Source organism: Miniopterus natalensis, chromosome 18 (genome assembly GCF_054644295.1).
Source record: "Miniopterus natalensis isolate mMinNat1 chromosome 18, mMinNat1.hap1, whole genome shotgun sequence".
Classification (NCBI taxonomy): domain Eukaryota; kingdom Metazoa; phylum Chordata; class Mammalia; order Chiroptera; family Miniopteridae; genus Miniopterus; species Miniopterus natalensis.
In genome coordinates, this window is record NC_142098.1 from 25,451,714 (window position 1) to 25,471,786 (window position 20,073).

The 20,073-nt window shown below is 52.1% G+C and overlaps 1 protein-coding gene across 5 annotated transcripts in view; it reads right to left on the reverse strand.

Moving 5' to 3' along the window:
• The window catches only part of ZFHX3 (zinc finger homeobox 3), a 263,161-nt gene that overhangs the window by 146,049 nt on the left and 97,039 nt on the right, over positions 1-20,073 (reverse strand). For 4 of the 5 annotated variants that reach the window (XR_015716044.1, XM_087827467.1, XM_087827464.1 and 1 more), the window contains exons 2-3: positions 7,804-10,562; positions 2,225-2,721 (exon numbers count right to left, since the gene is read on the reverse strand). Coding sequence is in view for 4 of the 5 variants with exons in the window: in XM_087827467.1 (XP_087683593.1) it covers positions 2,225-2,721; positions 7,804-10,516 (3,210 nt within the window). In the remaining variant the exon portion in view is untranslated. The remainder of the gene's footprint in view (positions 1-2,224; positions 2,722-7,803; positions 10,563-20,073) is intronic. The other variant, XM_087827468.1, reaches the window with a different exon arrangement.

A 20,073-nucleotide genomic window follows, 5' to 3' on the forward strand; every position in this document is an offset into this window, starting at 1 on the left:
ACTGATGACACAGGGAATTCTGCCCTCAATGTGGGGCTGATCACGCCCAGGATGTGCCAATCAAAGGCACTGTTTGGGCACCTCTCCTTCACACACTCGTTCCCATATTCCATCCTGCATCCCAGCACCTATGCCCTTCTACCTACACTGCCCTTCTTGAGCAGGATTTTCCTGTCTTTATTAAAAAAAAAAAAGAAAAAGCTGAGAAACTTTAGGCCAGGGAGGATAATGGAAACACACGCTGCTTCCCTCACATCCATCCCGAAAACCACCTCAAACTCGACTCTAGGTAGAACCCGTGGACGTGGTTCAGGCCCCAAGAAGGGACATTCGCAGCAAATCCTCCCGGTCCCAGGCCCTTTGCAAGCAAAGCCAAGGGCCTGGTGTACTCTTAGAGGATGCAGCATGGAGTTAATCACCACTGTGCACATTTTATAATTTTTTCCTTGGATGGAAGAGGCTGGCTTCATGCCACCTCTAAACGACCTTCATCGAGTTGCATACAACCTTCCACGGCCACACCGAGTCCTTTGTACTAATTTTGCTCAGTCGGGTCCTTTGGAAACTTTTTTTCCACTGGTTTTTCCATCAGGTTTTCTTGACCACATGGGCACCACCCTGTGGCCAGTTAAGACCTCCAATTTAGACTGACCGCAAAGAGCCTTTTATTTCAAAGGTGGCACAAAACTCAGCCACCCAGTGAGGTTCTTGATCACTTAGGACAAGGGGGGCTGGCTCCATGGTGTCCAGACCTTCCCCACGGCATCAGCTGGGCCCATCCATGCTGGAGTCGGCCGTCGATCCCAGAACATTCTATTCCCACTGCCTCGTTCCTGCTCTCTCTCCCTTTCCCTGAAACGGGTTCTCATCTAACCCCGTTGTAGAGGCCTTTGGCCAGCCCGAGGTTGAGCCGTCGTAAAAAAAGCGTCACAGTTATCGACGTTGCAGAGACCGTGTTGGGGAAGGGGCAGAGGCTCCCTTATCTGAGTCCCCACGGAAAAATCATCGCGAGTAGTGCGGGGAGAACGGCCACTCAGGGCGAGCAGAAACTCAACCCTCACTGGCCCAGAGACGGGGGACCCGGCGGGAAGGGAAAGGGGAGACAGGCTGACGATGCGGGGAAGAAAACGGGAAGAGGGAGTGAGGGCGTGGACCGTGCGTGGCAGGAGGCTGGGCAGATTTATGGCGATTTGTACCCGACTGTTCATACTAAAGCCATTACGGGATCATTAGGGAAAAAGGTGAGGCTTTAAGTCCAGTGGAAATCAATAGGAACGTCTGGAGCAATTCTGCCGTGCGAGCGGGAGGACTATTTGCAGGATCTGAGCACAGACTCCTCGTTCCCGTCTACGGACTGAGAGACAGCCTGGGGGGGGGGGGCCGGGGAGGGGTTAAAAGGAGTAGAAGGGAGGGAGGCAGGGGGGAGAGAACAGAACAAGAGGAGGGAGATGGGAGAAGCCTGGAAAACGGACTCAAAATCCAAGGAGGAGAAAGGAGATACAGGACGTGGGAAGACTGGGGGGGTGGGAAACAAAGGAGCCCCCTTACCTGACCCTAGTTTTCCCCCCTTGCATTTACCACTTTCTAGCCTACTGTCCAATTTATTCATTGTGTTTATCACCCATTTACTGGGAGCTCTATGAGGGCAGGGATTTTTTGTCTGTTTTGTGCGTGGATGCAGGCCTGCGGCCAGCACAGTGCCTGGCATAGAGCAGGCACTCAGTGTGTGTCTGTTGAATGAACAAATGAATGAACAAATGCACAGAGCACCCGAGGCCTATCCAGGAGAGAAAAGCTTTCTTTTTAAAGGGAATAAAGAGATGAGATGGGCAAGAAGAGCAGAAAGCTAGCAGGGGAGGGGGGAAAACACAGGAGCACAAAAGTACACAAAAGCCAGAACTAGGGAAATGGCCACTGTGAGTAAGGAAAGAAAGTCAGCTGTAAAGACAGGCAAGGGGCAAGGGGACGGTGTGATAGTACTGGGCCGCTGTAAACAAAACCTGTCCCTCCAAAATGGGGCACCCCACAGAGAAAGCCGTCAGGGACCGGCTGACGCCCACCACCGCACCGCAGCTGCACGGGGGAGCGGACGTCAGCTCCCCTGCCAACAGCAGGTCACCATCCAGCCACCCGCCCCGCTGTGACGCGGGCCGTGCGTCCACCCCAGCCCTCGCCACCGCCCAGGGAGCCGATCCACTGCTCCCGCAAACGGCCTGGGTCTTACCTTGTACAGCTTCAGGCTGGCCTCGTGCCTGGAGTTGACCGTGTGCAGCCGCAGCTTCTCCAAGCTGTTGGTATAGTAGTCGCAGGCGTTGCACTTGAGGTGGACCGGGTTGCCGATGGCCACGCACTTGAGCCGCCACTCGTTGGCTTTGCCGCCCTCCTTGATGTGGGCCACCAGCTGGTACTTCTGCACGTGCTTGTCCGTCTTGCAGTGCAGCTGGAAGTTGGCCTTGAGCTGGGTGTTGTAGCGGCAGAGCTTGCACTGGTACGAGTCCCCCATCACGGCCTTCCACTCGTCCTCGGGGAGGCTGCGCTCCACGTTCATGTGCAGCCCCAGCATGTCCAGGTTGTCCGTGGTGAACTTGTTGCAGACGGCGCACTGGAAGAGCTTCAGCGACGGGTCGTTGGTCTGGATGAAGCTCTCGCCCAGGTTCATCAGCTCCTCTGACACCAGCTGCCCGCCCCCGAGCCGCATGTCTAGGGGGATCTCACCGCCCACTACAGGGAAGGAGAGGAAAGGAGAAGTCAGAGGCTAGGCTCACAGCTGCAACCATAACCGAGGCACCTCCCTGCCCTCCGCTCCCCTCCACCTGGGTTCAAGGAGGGAAAAAGATCACATTTCAAGTGTTGCAAGGTGCTACTAACTGGAAAAACCACCACATAAAATCAGCTCTGTGCATTCCGATCTTTCTAAGACGTGTTGAAGGCTTTATGTTTGTTCGTTTTTTTTCCTTTTGCAGAAGAAACACCTAGAGTAAGGCAGGAACCATCATCTTTTGAATATTTCAATTTAGCCCCTCGCTTAGATCTGAGAAAAGAGTGAGATAAACATCATTCACTGGACATAAGAGAATCTGAAACTCCAGACCCTAAAAAATTGGAAAGGAGTTACAGCTGCAAACTACGATACCGAGTCTCTACGGCCAAGCAGAATGTATCTAAAGCAGGGCAGTCCTGGAGGACTTTCCAGGGTGACGGAAACATTTTGTCTCTGTGCTGTCCGACCAGCAGTCACTCACTAGTCACATGGAGCTACCGAACGCTTGAACTATGGCCAAGGTGCAACTGGGAAACTGAATTTTTAATTTTATTTATTTTTACTTCATTTAAATTTAGGTGGCCATGTGTGGCTAGTGGCTATTGCACTGGACAGTGCAGGTCTAAATCTGAGATTTCGGGAATGATTTCATCCCACCCCAGCAATCAATGTCCTACCTTCCCGTCAATGGCGCCGGCTCCTCCCACATCTCCCCAAGAGTACGATCTTTTCCCTTTTCTGAGCCCCCACACTGCGTGAAATGTATGTCTCTTGTGGCACATGTCACATTCTCCTTTGTTGTAAGCCAGCCACCTACAGAACCATGTGCTGGCCAGTGTCCCCATTAGGGTGCTTTGCTTTAGGGCAGGGGACAGTCTCCTCGATGAGCCTCCAGAAAGTCCCTGAACAATTGTTCCAATGTTTGCAGTACCAGGCAAGGGTAAAAGGTTTGGAAAGTGGATTTGGGGTTGGCAGTGAAAATGCAAAGGTCAGATCACAGTCCCCACCCTACCCCCAAAAAAGGGCTCTGAGAAAGCTTTGCCCTTCCCTCTCCACCCCTGTTCTTTTTTGGTCCATCACTGCCCTGCATAAACCAGGGACAGGCTCGCATATACCAGCAGTAAATTAATCCTGCAGACTCTTATTTATATCACCAGGGAGGCTTGGAAAGAGCAGCCCTCCCTCCATTACCCAGAAGTGTACAGTCAAGCACAAGGCTGAGCATTGGCTTCTATTTTCTGCCGCTCCCGTGAACACACGCACACTTGAGCTATGTCTGCCCCTGCCTCTCCCCAACTGGTATTTAAACTTGACCTTTTACTGGGCTGGGGTTCTTTTCTTTTAGATGACTGATTAGAATCCAAGTTAGTGGTTAATCAAAGAAAGGACGTTATATTTTTTTTAAATGTTTTTTTATTTACGCTACACGGGGCACCTCCAGTGAGAAGATCAGTGCGGGATCTACTGAGCGGACCAGCTGCCTTTGAAGCCTGTGGACAGTCTGGCAGCCACAGAAGTCTTTGCATGTACATTCCAGAAGGGTCAGGAAGCTTTCTGCTTGTCTTCTCTCTTGTGATCTCCCCTGGTGAGAGGAGCCATAACTAAGACATTCTTTTTAGGACAAGAGAGAAAAAGAGACAGAAAAAAGTAGCCTAAAAGCTCTATCCCTTCGTGGGGACCAAGACCAGGCAGCATCCACCAAACGTACATGGTGTTCAGTAAAAGCAGAAACTGCCCGGAGGGTGAGACAAGGGAGCAAACACATATTTGTTTCTGATGCCAACCACCTGAAGCATCAGACCTTCTCCACTTTTTAAATTTGACCTCAGCACATCAACATCGCTCTAAAGAGAAATTCGGCTGTCACTTGTTGGATGCTTGCGTGAAAATGAGAAGTCCTCCAACACACAGAGGAGTAAGACCCTACTCCCGTTCCAAGCTCTTAAAACGAAACGCAAATCAAAGACAGAGGCAGAGACGCGGTGAAATGAGGGCGACAGACAGGCCCAAACTCCCTCCGAGAATCGTGCCCTTGGGGAAACAAACCTAGGGCTTAGAATCCTACAGGTCCACCCTCCTCCATCCCTTTGACAAGAGTAACCAAAGAATTTATATGCATATATGCACAACCCAAGGACACGGACAATGGTGGGGAGAAGGACTGGGGAGGGGGAAGGGACGTGGTGGAACGGGTCACTGGGGAGAAAAAGGGACATCTGTAATATTTTAAACAAAAATAAAATTTAAAAAAAAAAAATCCCACAGGTCCACAGAACTGAAGAAACTAATTCAGGCCCCAAAAAGTAGAACCTCCCCTAGTTCACAGGGATTAGGAGGAGTGCCCCAGTAAGTGGGAACTTAGCAAGTGTTTACTGTTGAGCCACTCCGGAGAGATGGTCTTGGGAAGGAGTGGCCACCATCTCCCCATATGCACCTGACTTGAACACGGGGAATTTACACTCAGGCACATAAGCCTGCCTGTGAGCACATGGTCAGAGGGGCACACGGATGAAAAAACACCTTCTAGACTCAAAGGCTGCAGCCAAGGACCCATTAACCTCAGGCAGGTGTCCCATGGCTAGCTGGCTGGCTGGCTGCTCGGGAAACACAAGGATGTCCCTTCCAAGCTATAGGTTTCCCGGTGCTGCGCTAAACTTCCAAGTGGAAAGGGATATTTAGGAGGGTACTGAGATGATCTCAAATCTATATCTCAGCTACAAATGGTGCCAAATCCAATCAGCCCAGACCAACGGTGCTGGCCCTTTCCTTAAAGGCCTCTAGGATGAAGGCATCCCAGAATCAGCATGTTTGCTATCACGAAAGACAAGGTTCTAAGGAAGTATGAAAATAACTTTGTAAGCAGGACTGTATGTCACCAAAGAAAATTTCCCCCTGCAGAGCCCAGTATTATCTAATAACCTACATCTCTCAAATGGCCTAAAGAAACGTGAGTAGAGCTGCAGAGAAAACGGAAAGGGATGGTTCTTCTCATGTCTATATGTCGGCTTCTACTGAGGTCACATAACTTTGGACCTTCCCTGTGGTATCCACACCCAGTCAGGCATTAGCACAAAGCATTTGTGGCTCCTGTTGCACCTCGACAGCTGTTGTGGCCCGAGGCAGACACAGGAGGTTTGCAGACACACACAGTGCTGACAGGCGGTGCCACTGGAAATTCAAGGGCCCTTCCTGGCTGACCTGGATCAGGTCTTCGGAAGGGAGAGCTCTGTTCTCCTTAAGAAATAAATCGAGGACCTCCTATGTATGCCCAGAGCATCGAGATTCCGTCTTCTATTTCTTTTGAATCTGCCACATGCCCGTAATGCATGGAGGGCCCCAGAGACTCGGACGCTTGGTGTAAAAGCAAAACATTTCTCTACCTCTCCATTCAGGCCCAAGTCAGAATTACTGGTTTTCAAGGTAATTAAAAAGATCTCACTTCGGCCGAGCATGAATCCCATCCATTTTCTGTGTCTTCATTCCACCTACATTATAGCTGATTTACTCCAAGATCTGCCTCCTCGAGATTTTAAATCTCCAGACTAGAAAACCCCAATTCCCATAGGTGTTAAAAATAAGAAGTCTCAGAGTACTGATGCCATCCCTTGCTGTGCATCCCCGAGGTTTACTCTGGGGACAAATAAGACAGTGTATCCCTCTGCATCCACTATTAAGCAGCCAGTGAGACATCTTCAAACCACTTGGTAACAGAGGATCAACAGGTCAATGTTCCAAAACAGAAAACGAGATTAAAGTAGCAAGGACTCAAATTTAAATGCATAGCAGGAGAAACTAATTAAATGTTATGAAATGTAACTCATCAGCAGCAATTAGCACTAAAACCCCATGCAAATAAAGACGTTCCAACTGGTGAGGCTTCGCCCCTGGGCGCTGACCTGAACCATGCCAGAATAAAGGTACTTTGCTCGCACTCTGTTACTGAGAACAACTCATTTACACGCCAGTAAGGGGATGCTGCTTGATTCAGGCCATCGCCGCTGGTCCCAAGTGGTCAGCAGGGTCAGGGGATGGAGACCAGGCCGGGCCTGTCCGGGGCACAGGTGGGCAGGGCAGAAGGGGCCCAACCATCACACTGGTCCTCATGAAAGTATTTGTACATTTTCTTGCTGTACAAGCTCTCCCCCAAAAGTGATTATGATTCTTTGTACATAAAGACTCGTGGCTTTCAGCAGACGAGTACTATCCTCGGGTCCCACGCTAGATCCACGAAGCCAATCGGTAAGACGCATTGTCTGCACACAGCTGATTCGCCTTCTCTAACATGGGTCGTTTTTCACGGCAACAAAGGCTCCATTACCCAGGATCTCACCGATGTGAAAACTTAGCTTTCTTTGATGTACAATTTTAGAATTTATTCATTTTCATCTATCACACCAGTCCTTACGGTGCCCCAGGGCAATTTAATTCCCAACTATACTAATCACCAACGAGCCATGCAAAAGAAGAAAGGAAAAGAACACAGCTCTTTCCCTCAGACCCTCAGGAACACGTGGGAGAACCTGCAGAAGCCTATCTGGGTGGCTCCCCGCTCGGCACAGGACCAGCCTTTGGTTGTCTGAATAAAGTACGCCCCAGTTCCGAGTTCCTTTTATGGAGATGAGTGTTCCTATTTAAAACTCCAGCTACAGTTTCCTGTAAGTCCCAATTAATATTTAATGGAACCCAAAAGTTTTGGATAATTGTGGTGATTTTTTCAAACTGAGAAAGAGACAGGGAAAGAGAGAATGGGAACAGAAAGGAGGGTTGACCAGAAGCCAAAAAACCAGAGGAAACACTTAAATTTTGACCCTGGCCCGTGGAACTGGAGTGGAATCATGTCTCTGTTGAATGCACACGATCTTCCATATGCACACAGAGGACAAGGGGGTCTTGAGAAAAATTATGGACTGTTAGACACTCAAGCTTATACAAAACAAAAGGGGAGGGGGAATCAACCGCATCCACAGGACCTTGGCTTATTTTCAACGTCTCCCCCAGTTGCAGTCACATCACAGGACAGACAAACACGGAGTCAGCCTCACCTAGAGCCGGCGTCACGGTGGCCATGGGCCCGGAGGGATCCAGCTGGAACCCACTCATCATGAACTGGGCGTCTGAGGCGGCACTGTCCACCTTCAGGTTGGGCAGGTTCATGTTCTGGGCCAGGTAGTACTGGTAGAGCTCGGCCTCGGCGGGCGAGGGCAGGCTGCCGAGGCCCAGGTGGCGGTTGTGCTGGATCTGGGTCATGTTCTGCTGTAGCAGCATCATGTTGTGCATGTGCTTCTCGCTGGTCATGTGGATGCGCAGGTTCCTGGCCACGTTGGTCTCATAATCGCACACCTCGCACCGCCAGGTGGGTTTGGTTTTTGGTTTCGTGGGCGAGGGGGCCCCGCAGGAGCTGCTGATATTGGCCGCCGCTGCGGCCGCGGCCGCCGCTGCGGCCGCCCCGGCCGTGTGGCTGAAGACCTGCTCGCCCCCTCCGTTCTGCAGGTTCTGCATGTTGTTGAGATGCTTGTCGGACTGCATGTGGATACTGAGGTTGCCTTTGGTCGTTGTGGAGTAGTTACACACCTCGCAGCGGAAAGGCTTGTAACCACACGTGTAGCTCTCGCCTCGTGCCAACCGGGGGTGGGGCTGCCCGCTTTTGCAGTAGACGCAGGAGCCCCCCGGCTCCGGGTGCTTCTCCTTCATGTGGGCCTCCAGCGTCTGCTGGTACTTGTAGTGCCAGTTGCACTTGGGACACTTGAGCGTCTTGCACGAGTTACGAGAATGCATCATGGTCATGTGGCCGCCCAGCGAGCGGGAGGAGCCCAGGACCGTGTCGCACTTGGGGCACTCCACGCCGCTCCCCGAGGGGCACTCCCCGACCCCAAGCTCGCAGAGGGAGCCGGCGTGCGGGTGGTGGGGGGCGAAGCCCCCGTCATCGCCCTCCGTGCTGTCATTTGGTTCCGGCCCTGCGGCATTGTCTTTATCGGCACTTTCGTCGGCAAAGTCCAGCCTCCTGCCGCCCTCTGCCACGCTGGCCCTGACGCCCTCACTGTTAAAGCTTAAACGGTTCCTCCTGTTCGCGCCGTCAAAGACCGCGAAGGAAGCAGCGGGATTAGAGCTAGTAGAAGCCGCGCCCCTCGACAGCGTCTGGAGCACGTTAGGCATCAAGGGGGAGTTAGAAATGCTTTGGTTTGAGAGAGCAAGGTCCTTCTTGCGGCTGCCGCCCGCCGCGGCCCCAGGCTCCGCGCGGGGCCTGTCCTCCAGGTCATCGTCCAGCTCGCTCGGGAAGAGCCCTTTGCAGCCCCCCCCATCCTCCTCCTCCTCCTCCTCCTCTTCCTCCTCTTCTTCCTCCTCTGCCTCCTCCTCCTCCTCCTCCTCCTCCGCCTCCTCCTCGGCCGGCTCCGCTTTCTCGGAGAAGCCGTCGGGATCGCCCGTGTCCCGCTTCTCTCCCTCCGCGGCCCCGGGGTCCTTGCCCTCTGAGGACCGGGCGGGACTGGAGGCCAGGGGCCCCAGGGGGACTGAGGTAATGGGGGTCTTCAGGACCGAGCTGGTGAGCCCGCCGAGGTTCAGCAGGGCGCTGGGGGTCAGGAGGCCCGCCTGGGGCTGCTCGGGGCCCGCGGCGGCGGCGGCGGCAGCCGCGGGGCCGGCCGGGAGGGCCTCCTCCCCGCCTTCCATCCGAATGCCGCTGAATTTACCGTAAAAACTGTGTCCGGGGCCTATGAGGTTAGCTGTGGAAACGAAGGGGTGCTGAAAGGTTTTGTTTTTTGGTTCCAGAAAACTCACGAGGGGTTCCTTGTCCTTGCCGATCCCTTGGATGATAGCGGAGATGTTCTTATTGCTAAGAATTTTCCGCTCGTCCTCGCTCAGGGTCATGCGGTGGTCGTGCACCGCGTGGGTGACGAAGGAACGGACGTACCCGAAGGAGAGCTTGCACAAGAAGCACATCAGGATGGGCTTCCTCTTGCCGTAGAGCACGAAGCCGTCGAATTTGGACAGGTCCACATTGTTGGGGACATCTTTGGATACGCAGGAGCTTTTGGCAGAGCCGTCGCTGTTCAGGTAATCCTTGTTGCTTTTGTGTCGCACGTCGAACACGCGGAAGCTGTGCAGGACGGGGCTGAGCCCCGCCAGGGCTGAGGTATTCGGGAAAGCCGGGTCGGGGCCCTCGAACCACTTCCCGAAGGATGAGGCTATGTGGAAAGTGTTGATGATCTGTGGGTAGACGGGTGCAGCACACGAAGGGTCCCCCGGCTTGCCCCCCGCGCCGGGGAGAGAGTTCAGAAAGAGCGAGGGGAGAGGCCCGCTGCCGCTCTGGGTCAGCTGGCTCAGGCTCTCGACGATGTACGCCGAGCCGTCGGGCTGGTAGACTATCTCCCCAGCCAGGTTCTCCACGTCGCTCTCCTCGTCGCCCTCCTCGCTGGTGTCGCTCCCGCTCTCCTCCCTCAGGGGCGGCGGGGGGCGCGCGCTGGGGCAGTGGTGCTCCATGTAGGTCTGCAGGCTGGCGAAGGAGGCCGCGCACTCGTTGCAGCTGACCTCCTTGCCGGCGGGCTCGGCGGTGGGGCCGGCCGAGGCGGTGCTCTCCGCGAGGCGCTCATTGAAGGGGGCCCTCAGGCTGTCCAGGGGCCCGTGGTTCTCGCTTGGGGACTGCTCCATGCTACTGGGTTTGTCGGGGAGGTGGGTGCTGTTGAGTTCAGTCCATTGCTGGTGCTGAGGGATACCGCACCCATTGTCCTTCCCCGAGACGACGGGCGAGTCACAGCCTTCCATGGTAAGGCCTGCGTGGAGCTTTCATTGCACCCAGTACGGATCGGACCTGAAGAGCGGAGGCGAGGGGGAGAGGAGGGAGAGAGAGGGAAGAGAGAGAGAAAGGAAAGAGGTTAGGAGGGCCGAGGCTAAGGTCCCGCACTGAGCACTCTAGCAGGCTTCTGTCCACACCCACAAAAGAGACCGCGGGGGGGCAGCAGGGACCCCAGCAATCGCCCCACGTGCCTTCCAGCACCACACAGAGGGCAGTGGCACCCCCTCGGGCGTCACAGCTGGGAGCAGGGAGCGCGGGGCAGGGGCATCAGGAGAATCCCTCTGTCTTCAGACTCTCGGCTGCTCTACCCTGGAGACCCTTCCGGATTTCCATTCTTTGCCAGCACACTGTTAGGGTCAGGGCTGGGCGACAGCCACAGTGGAGGAGGGCCGCACCATCTCGGCAGGCCACGCCGAGGACACAGAGGGGCGGCCCTACCCTACACGCGCAGCCAACAGTCACCCTCAGCTGTCCCGGCTGTCTGTGGGCCAGGGGAGCACCGGGGATGCACGGACGAGAGGAGGAGGATTTCGCGCCCCCAGAACGGGAACAGTTAGCCTGTGCAGGGGTGTGCTCATCGATTTGGAGGTGAAGTCGCTGCTGTGGCTTTTACTGACCGCGCCTCTAGTTTGAGAAGTTCAGAGGAAAGCGTCAGAGGGCTGCATGACTCAAAGGGCAAGTGTGCAGGCCTGGACATGCTCCGAAAAGCCCCTTGAGGGCATCCATCCTCCCGGGGTCTGGGGAGCACTGTCCTGTGTTACAAGCTGAGGGGCAAAACCTCAAAGGGGGCCCCCTGCCCCCCCGACACTGTGAAACAGAGAAGGCAGGTCTCTGAATTCCTGTCTCCTCCCCCCTAACCGTACAAACACCTTTGCTTATGACTCAGCTGGCTTCAGACTGAAAACGTGTAGGTGCAAAACATGAGCTCAGTGTTTCTAGGAAGAACCTCCCAGACTCAGTGGGCTGACTCCCCCTCCTGTGGTGTCAATGTCACCCTGTCTGGATAGAGCCCCGTCACCGCTGGCTGGGTTGCTGTTTGCTGTCAAGGATCTTAGCAGCAAACCGAGACGGCAGCTGGGCTCGGCCAGCCCCTGGTTCCACACCTGCCTCTAAGTTGCTACCCAAGCAGCTGTCCTTCGGCCCTGGGGCTTTTCCGTTTCCGACTCCAAAGTGCCACTGAGCTGAATTTGCCCTCTGAGACCTCCTGTCCCTGGGGAGGGAGGCATCCGATTGCCCGCCGCTGCTCCGCTCCTGTGGCAACATCACCACAGGGCTATTTCTTCCACCCAGCGCTGCTCCTACAGGCAACTCAGAGCCTCAGACGCCTTGCACAGCCCCGATCCCAGCCTGCAAATCCCAGGCAACCCTCCCCTCCCTGCGCCTCCTTCCTGGAGAACACTTGGCTGCTTCCCCACCCACCATCTCATTCAGACACAGCGGATGAAGGTTTTGGCTGGGTTTGGTCCCCCCCCCCCCAAAAAAAACCCCATCTTCCCATTCTCTTTTCATTTCTCGATTGTTGACTGCACAGTGAGCCAACAGCTCCCCCTCGGGAAAAGATGGGGAAGGCAGGTTTACCAGAAGTCTTAGGAGAAATAACTTTTTGGAAGAATGTATTATGTTTTGTTTAAAACACACACACACACACATTCCACCTCTCAGTTTATAACCTCAAACTCCATTACAACCAAGTTCTGTGTGCCTGAGAAAAGACACATTGATTTTTAAACAAAGATGACTCCACTAAACCAAGCCAAACAGCAAATGCGATGGGACTTCCTCGCGAGGCTGAGATTGCGTGCAGGTGAGAATCCAGGGTGGCTCTTCTTAAGGATGCGCCTGATTGACAGCTCAGGCCAAAAAGGTTGGCAGGCCTGAAGGGGCGGGAGGGTTAACAGCCCGATTGTAAAATCGATGTCATAAATGCCTGGTAAGTTACAGGAACATGCGGGAAGGGGAGGCCACGATTGATAAAGGAGAACAGCTTTGATGCTTCACCAGGGACTTGCGTATCGACAGCGAAGCCAATCTCCTTTCCAGCCGGGGCTGGGCCAGAGAAACCTGCAAGCGTTTACCAATTAATTGGTGGGCTTTTCCTGCTGTTCTCCACCTCCGTCTCCTCCTCTACAAATCACCCACTCAAGGGGTTGGGACTTTTGAAAACTCACCTAACTTTGTTTTCTATTTCCCAAGCAAATGGTGTCAAGAAAGAATGACGTTGTGGCCACCCCTGAAAGACAGATGACCTCACGGGCGGTGACACCAGCCCCAGGAGAGGGACACGTGGGAGACTATTCACTCACAGGGACTGGAAGCCCGGTGAAGCACCCGTGGAAAACAGGATCCCACTCAGGAGCTAAGCCGCCCGCCTGCTCCGGGCTTCCTTTCAATGCACGCTGGCCGTGATGAGCAGGACCTTTCACGGCCTCGCTGAGCAAGGAGTGGGTCAGGGAACGGTAGTATTGTCTTCACCAGGGAGCCTGTGAGGAACGCGGGCTCTGCATTCCTCAGGTCAGAATCTGCGTTTTCACACGGTCCTTGGAGGAGGCACATCAGTCAGGTCTGAGGCACTCGCTGCTGCTACATCACACGGTCGCCAGACTGCCGACGCGTCCGTGCCCCGCACCTGCGCTGCTCACGAGGTGCCCAGGCAGCGTCGGTCTTGGACTTCCCCACCGGTCCCTGGGGCATGAGCGGACGGGGTGGACAAGAAGGGACCAGAGCACGGAGATGAAGAAATCCCTTACGCTGCCCAGTCCTTCAGCTCAAGGCCCTCAGGCCGTCCACCGCTCTCCCACCCCGCCGGCCGTCCCTCTTGCTCTGTTTATCAGCCAGTCAATAAGAAAAAGGTAGTTCTTACTTAAGGAGGCAGAAGTCAACTCGGCAGGTCGATCGGCACTCTGTCTGTAAACACGGTTTCCCGTAAAATCAATGATCTTCAGTCACAGAGGGCGGCCTGGGAACCCAGTGGGTCCCCGCACTCTCACAGGCAGCCACCGGCAGCAGCCTCCGTTCAGGCCCCCCAAACCCCCGGCTCTGCGCCCCCTGCCTCACCACCCTTCACTCGCCAGGGCCACCTCACACATCACAAACCCTAAACCCTTCCTGCAGCCTGCATGTCTCCAGCCACTTACACCCCGAAGTTCCCTTCAAATAGAGATGCATTCTGCTCGTGACCACCAACAGCGTACTCAACATGGGTGTTTTTTTGGGGGAGTGCGGTGTTAAGAATTCAGTTACTTTTCAGTAGGGCACCTCTCTCCAATGAGAGTTCAAGGGAAACTATAGGTGTGATCCAGGGCGCTGTATGCTCTCTGGGGAGCGCTTAAATCTGCCGCTTGAAGTCACCTTGTACAGGAAAGTTTCAACGCCTTCATCAAAGCCTTTGCGCCTCTTACAATGTTTCCTTGGAACCTACCTGTAAAGCTCCCTGTATCTTCCCAAATATCACTCTTTATTTTTCAAACACTGTTTAAAATGAGAAAACTCCACCATGTTACCCCGGGGCCCCCCATTAACAAAGTCATCCATCTCCCTCTTTCAACGGAGAAGAGGTGACCTGACACTTCTATCACATTCCTTTAAGGAGACAGGACTGAGTCCAATGCAACAGTTACAGGGACGCTGGGGGGGGGGTGCAGTTATTAGGAAGGGGAGGGGACTGCCGCTGTTGCTCCAGCTCCCAGAGAATTAAACGAGAACAGTCGCACTGTGCAATTTTAAATTGTTAATTAGCACAGGGTTAATTAGGCGGTCCTTTCACAAGAGGCTGTTTGGCAGAAAACCAAGAAAGGAAACAAAGGGGACGTAAAGGAAAACAAAGAAGGGAACCGAGACAGGAAGAAACTATTGCCTCTGTGAGAAACCCACGCGGCACGGTCAGAGAGGAGGAAACCAGCAGGCAGGCGATGCCACTTCCCCAGCTCCCTGCGCTGCCTGAGGGGCTGTCGGCCGGCACCAGCTTCCTGGAGGCGGCTTGGCAGCAGGTACCCAAAGCCTCAAAAATGCACATGCCCTCTGACTCAGCAATTCCCCCAATTCTAAGAAACAACCCAAGATATCCATAGAGACGTAACCTTTATAACAACAAAAAAATTTAAAAAAATCTGGAGAAACAAGAGACTTTCTAAGTGAATTACAGTGCATAGAGTTCCACAGGATGTTATAAAATGTCTTTTTTTTTTTTTTCCTCAAAGAAACTATTTAAGGGCGTGGGAAAATGATCACCCAGGATGGTAAGTGAACAACGCATATATACGCCTGCAAATGGAAATACATTAGATTTATAATCAAAATTTTTACAGTGGCAATTGCTAGAGGAGGAGGTTATAGGTGACTTCATTTCCTCCTTGGTGCCTTTATTTCCCAAAGCTTTTTGAAATCAAAGCCATCATAAGGGAAGCCATCCCTTCTTGAATTAGGCATCATGCGAAGGCCTGCAGGTACAGCACCACCTTGATGCTCGTAGCCGCTCGGTGAGATAGATGCTATTTTTATCCCCATTTTAAAGATGGGAAAACTGAGGTTGCCCAAGATACGCAGCCAGCAAAACAGAACTATACACGGTCTGGCTGCGTGGAGTCTGCGTTCTTAGGCACTCTACCGTGTTCTTCTTCAACGTCTCTTTCCAGGACGTCCTTCAGTCTGACATTTGCATCCAGTCGTTATGGGCCCAGGGACTGCTCTAAGATCATGGGACACCAGAATCGCTGTGTAAAAGAACACTGCCAGGTCATACAACACCCGCTCCTGCTTGGTAGTGGCAAGGGGAGGACCGTCAAAATGGACTTCTTTACTTGGCTATCTTCACACAGGAGGGGGGAGGGGTCAAGGCTGCGGGGGTGGCTGTTGCAACACGCTGTGTGGTAGGACCATTACCTTCACCTTTTCAAGGAAAATAAAAGTGGCAGATTCCGAAGACCGTAAATCAAAACATGTATTCATTCATTCACGCATTCATTCAGTACTTCCTGTGCACCTGCCCTGTGCCGGATGCTAGGGGATCGACACTACACAGGTCACAACCCACATTCTTGTGGGGAGAGGCCACCAGCAAATAAATATAACATTAAGTGGTGAGAAGCCCTCAGAAGTAACATAAAGCAAGAGAAGGGGGGAGTGTGATGTGTGTGAGTACATCATTTTGGATAAAGTAACGATATTAGATTTTAAAGGATATGTTGTAGATTAAATATTGTAGAACAGAATAGAATTTGGGGGGGAATAATGCTGAGGAATTAGCAATTAGCTGTAGGTTCAATAAGAAAATTCATGGAAAATAAACTGAAATATAGATTCCTTCAGATTCAATGATCTGAGAAATGCAGGAGAGAGTACTGTTTGATTTTAATAAGGTAACCCAAAGTTTATCACTTCTTTGTATCCAGGATAGCAAAATGTCTTTCAGATTTAAAAAAAAAAAAAAAAAGTCTGGCTGAATGTTTTAGCTGGTGGATCCCATTACCCGAAGTACCCATTCGAAGGTCAGCATGCTAGTGACGGGCCTCGAAATTCATTCTTGTCCCTGGTTCCCTTCACGTAGATCAACAAATTGAGGGACAAGACCAAGCACACAACACCAATCACACCAATTTGCAAAGTACATAAAGCTAAGAGGACTAATTAATATGCTAAATGGTGGAATTAAGCCACAGAAAGAGCTCTCGGACAAGTGGGAACAACAGGCTCAAATGAAGGAGATGCAACTGTGAAAGGATAGGTAGGAAGTCCTGCATTTACACTCAGGCAGTCGGTAAAACCAGCAGAGGATGGGAGAGACCAGGACTCACGGGAATTCACGCAAAAGCCACCTGGCAGTGTTACTTTACTACCCATCCAGCGGAAGCCCAAAGCTGGTGGGCAGTCGAAGACGCAAGTGCCACCCGCCTCTGGCTACGGGAGCCCGCTCTTGCTGCCGAAATGCAGCAGGGTCCGCAGCCCTGTCATTTTCCCTGGAAGGGTGGAGGGGGTGGGAAGAGCACACGTAGGAAGGGAACCAACAGACCTACCTGAGCATGGTCAGGATGGCCGGCTGTGACCGGCTCAGGGGTGCGGAAAAGAGGGGTCCCACTGCCCCGTAAGACAACTGTGCTCGACCACAGGAAGGCCTGCCCGCCACCTACAGAGAGTATTAGTTACAGGTCTACCTAGCTTCAGGGTTTAACTGGGAGTGACGAGGGAAATTTATTAGGAGTTAGAGTTCAGTCCCATGCACGTGAAAATCTTCCTCAAGATGATCAAAGTTCCCCAAATGGAATGCTGACTCCGGTGAAACATGGCAGTGCCTGGTTTCACAAGTGGAAAGGGGGCCTTTGATGGGGCCAGGAAGTGCCACCGGGCAGCCTCTCGGGTCCCAGGAAAGGTGATGATTCTTTTCATTCCTGGGTTATCAGCCCGTCGACCCAATCAGCTCGAACCTCCTCCCTCCTCTGCGATCCCACAGTAATGTGGCGCATGGCGACACACTGCAATTCTGGGGTTATCACACCGCTGCAATTATCCGCTGACTGGTGTGTGTCTGCTGCTAGGCTGGGGCAGCTTGAGAGCAGGTCTGAAGCCTCATTCATCTGAGTCCCCCACATGCAGGATGTAATCAGTGCTTAGTGAAACTATGAAGGAAATTAAGGTATTGGGAGACACGGCAACACTTCGAGGAGAAAAATGATGATCTCTAAACATGTTCTGTTTCTTTCTCTCTTCATTGAAGAAATGCCTGGTGGGATCCTCCAGAACTAAATGGAACCAGGGCTCCTTGGAAAAAGACAATTCTTGGGCTGGAGCGGGTGGAGGGCAAGATGAGCCTGGAGCATTTTCTTTTTTTCAAGATTTTTTATTCATTTTTAAAGAGCGAGGAAGAGGGAGAGAGAGAGAAACACCAATGTGAGAGCAAAACATGGACCAGCTACCCCCTGCATGCCCCCCACCGGGGATCAAGCCCACAACCTGGGCATGTGCCCTGCCTGGGAATCGAACCCGCAACCTTTCAGTGCTCCGACGAAGCCCAACCAACTGAGCCACACCGGCCAGGACTGGAGCATCTCCTTGAGACAGAACACAAGGAAGTGCTCTAAGACTGGTTCAGAATGTGTCAAACGAACACAGAGACGGGTTAAATGGGGCTCCCACTGCCTAAACCTGGGGCAATTTGAGCAAGAAAATAAAATGAGAGTAGAAGATGACGACCCAGTGCAAAAAAAATCTAAATCCGTAATTCCATATTTTTATAAGTTCATTTTAGGGTAGGAATCCAAAAAACAAATGCAGAGGGAATTATGGAGTTAGAAAATCACCATGTGGTAACCACCGTAATAACAACCCATCCAGGAAAGAACCGGATGATACCAAAACTGAAGGAAGTTTGAGTAGTAACAGGATATTTACAAAGTCACAGAGCGTCTCCCCACAAAACACTTACTAATTACAGAAGGGAAAACGGTAACTTCACAGCAGAGAAACCTGGCACCTTAACCAAGTGATCAAAGTTCACATCACCAGGAACGAGACAGACAGACATCGTGTGCCTCCTGAGAGAAGACGCTGGGAAGCACACCCTTCCCGGACAATCCCGCCAAAAATGCAAACCCCGAATCTAATCATGAGGGAACATCGGAGCATCACGTAAATCCAACAGAGGACAGCCTGCAAAGCATCCTGCGCTCTCCAGGAAAGTGAGCGTCTGAAAACGGACAGACAGACTGAAGAAATGAGACCAAGGAACACAGCAAGATCTGAGATTTTATTTTCCTACAAGAGCCAGGACTGGGACAACCGGCAAAATCCGAATAAACTCTGTAGGTCCGATAATTAGAGAATGTGAATGTTAATTTCCTAATTTTGATAACTACAACATGGTTATATAATAGATTGTCTTTGTTTTTTAAGAAATCCACGCTGATATATTTAGAGGTGAAGGGGCATGACATCGCAATTTTCAAATGCCTGAGGAAAAAAAGTGTGTGTGCGCATGCGTGTGTGTGTAAACACATATACAGACAGCTAGAAATATGAAAAAATGTTAACATGTGGGAGGGGTCGGGACAAAGGGATATGAGAATGCTTTGTTCTCTTGTTATAACTTTCCTGTATATCTGAAATTATGTCAAAAGAAAAAGAAAAAAATTGTCCAGTGTAACAGCTCTACATATTGAGCCTCCAACAACCTATGAACAGCCAGCCCACCCTGGTTCCCACGTCCTATCTTCACGTGAAATTCATTGCTCGCACAGCTCCGTGAAAGGAGGGGGGCTAAGAGGCTGGACAGAGAAGTACAGACAGACAAGGAGAGAAAACTGGTTTCCTTCCTCCAGCCAAGAGGCTCCAGGCAGAGCTGTCTAGCTGGAGAAGGCAAGTGGCCATTCTGACTTGAGTAGAGTTTCAAGTAACACAACCCTGAAAGACATTTACCCGAGACACCCATATCCTGAGACTCACCATTAGAGAGAAAAATCCGCAACAATGACTAAACCATCCCTACCTCCTAAAAAAAACCCCAAAAAACGCAACCCAGAGGCTCAGAGAAGTAGACACCTCACTCAAGGGGCAGAGAAATAATGCCCTCGTCTGTTTAGCTTGGAATCCACTGAAGAACCGTATCCAATTCCATTCTGCGCTTTGTACACTGACTGCATTTGTGTATTGCTGCTGCATACAAGTCAATAAGCGTTAAACCATAAATAGGTGAGACTCCATCCGCTTGGTAGCAATTTCCCAGTAGCCTTACGAATTATTCTGTAACCACGGCAAGGTCAGAGAACACACACGTGCGTGAACAGGTCCCTCGTGTGGCAGGAGGTCCACTGCCCGGAAGGCCCAGAGAATCGTCAGGCCCTGGGCTCCGTGTTTGCTAATAAGTGCATCTGTGCTCTTTCCAGCGTGAACATAAATCAGCCCAGAAGTGGAAAGTGCTAACTCAGTCCCTTCTGCAGGGAATCCACAACCACCGCAATATTCTGGCTACAGTGGAGTCGTGAAGGGGAAGGGGAGGGAGCGTGAGATCAGAGAGAGAGCCACGTCCCGGAACCCAGTCTGTGGGTGTTGGAAGAGGGGAGCTGACATTTAGGGGAATAGAATTTTTTACTATCTATGCAGATGCACCCACAGTCCAACGACCAAAGCCATGGATACAATAAAAAGTGAAACTACCCAGCTCTTACTTATACTCTGCCTTGTTCTAAAAAAGGATCTGGGGCAACTGACCCAGCTATTCAAGTATTTGTATCCCAACACTTAGGTACTTATTTAAGCATCCACTCAGGCCTTTATGCTGAAACAGAAGACCAGCATCCTTCGTCCATCACTGGCTGGAATGGTTCTCTCCTGACCTGAATTGAATCACCATAAAGCACCGATCCCCCTCCCAGATCCCCTCCTTTCACAGAACATGGTAACTTTAACTTCCCTGCTGCACCAGCCGCCCCCCCTGGCTGGCAGGTGCGTAGCTCACCCACCCCATCTGCACGTGTCTCTTGGTGCTTTCACGGCTAAACTGGATACCTTCCCACGCTACCTGTAACCAACGACTTCAATG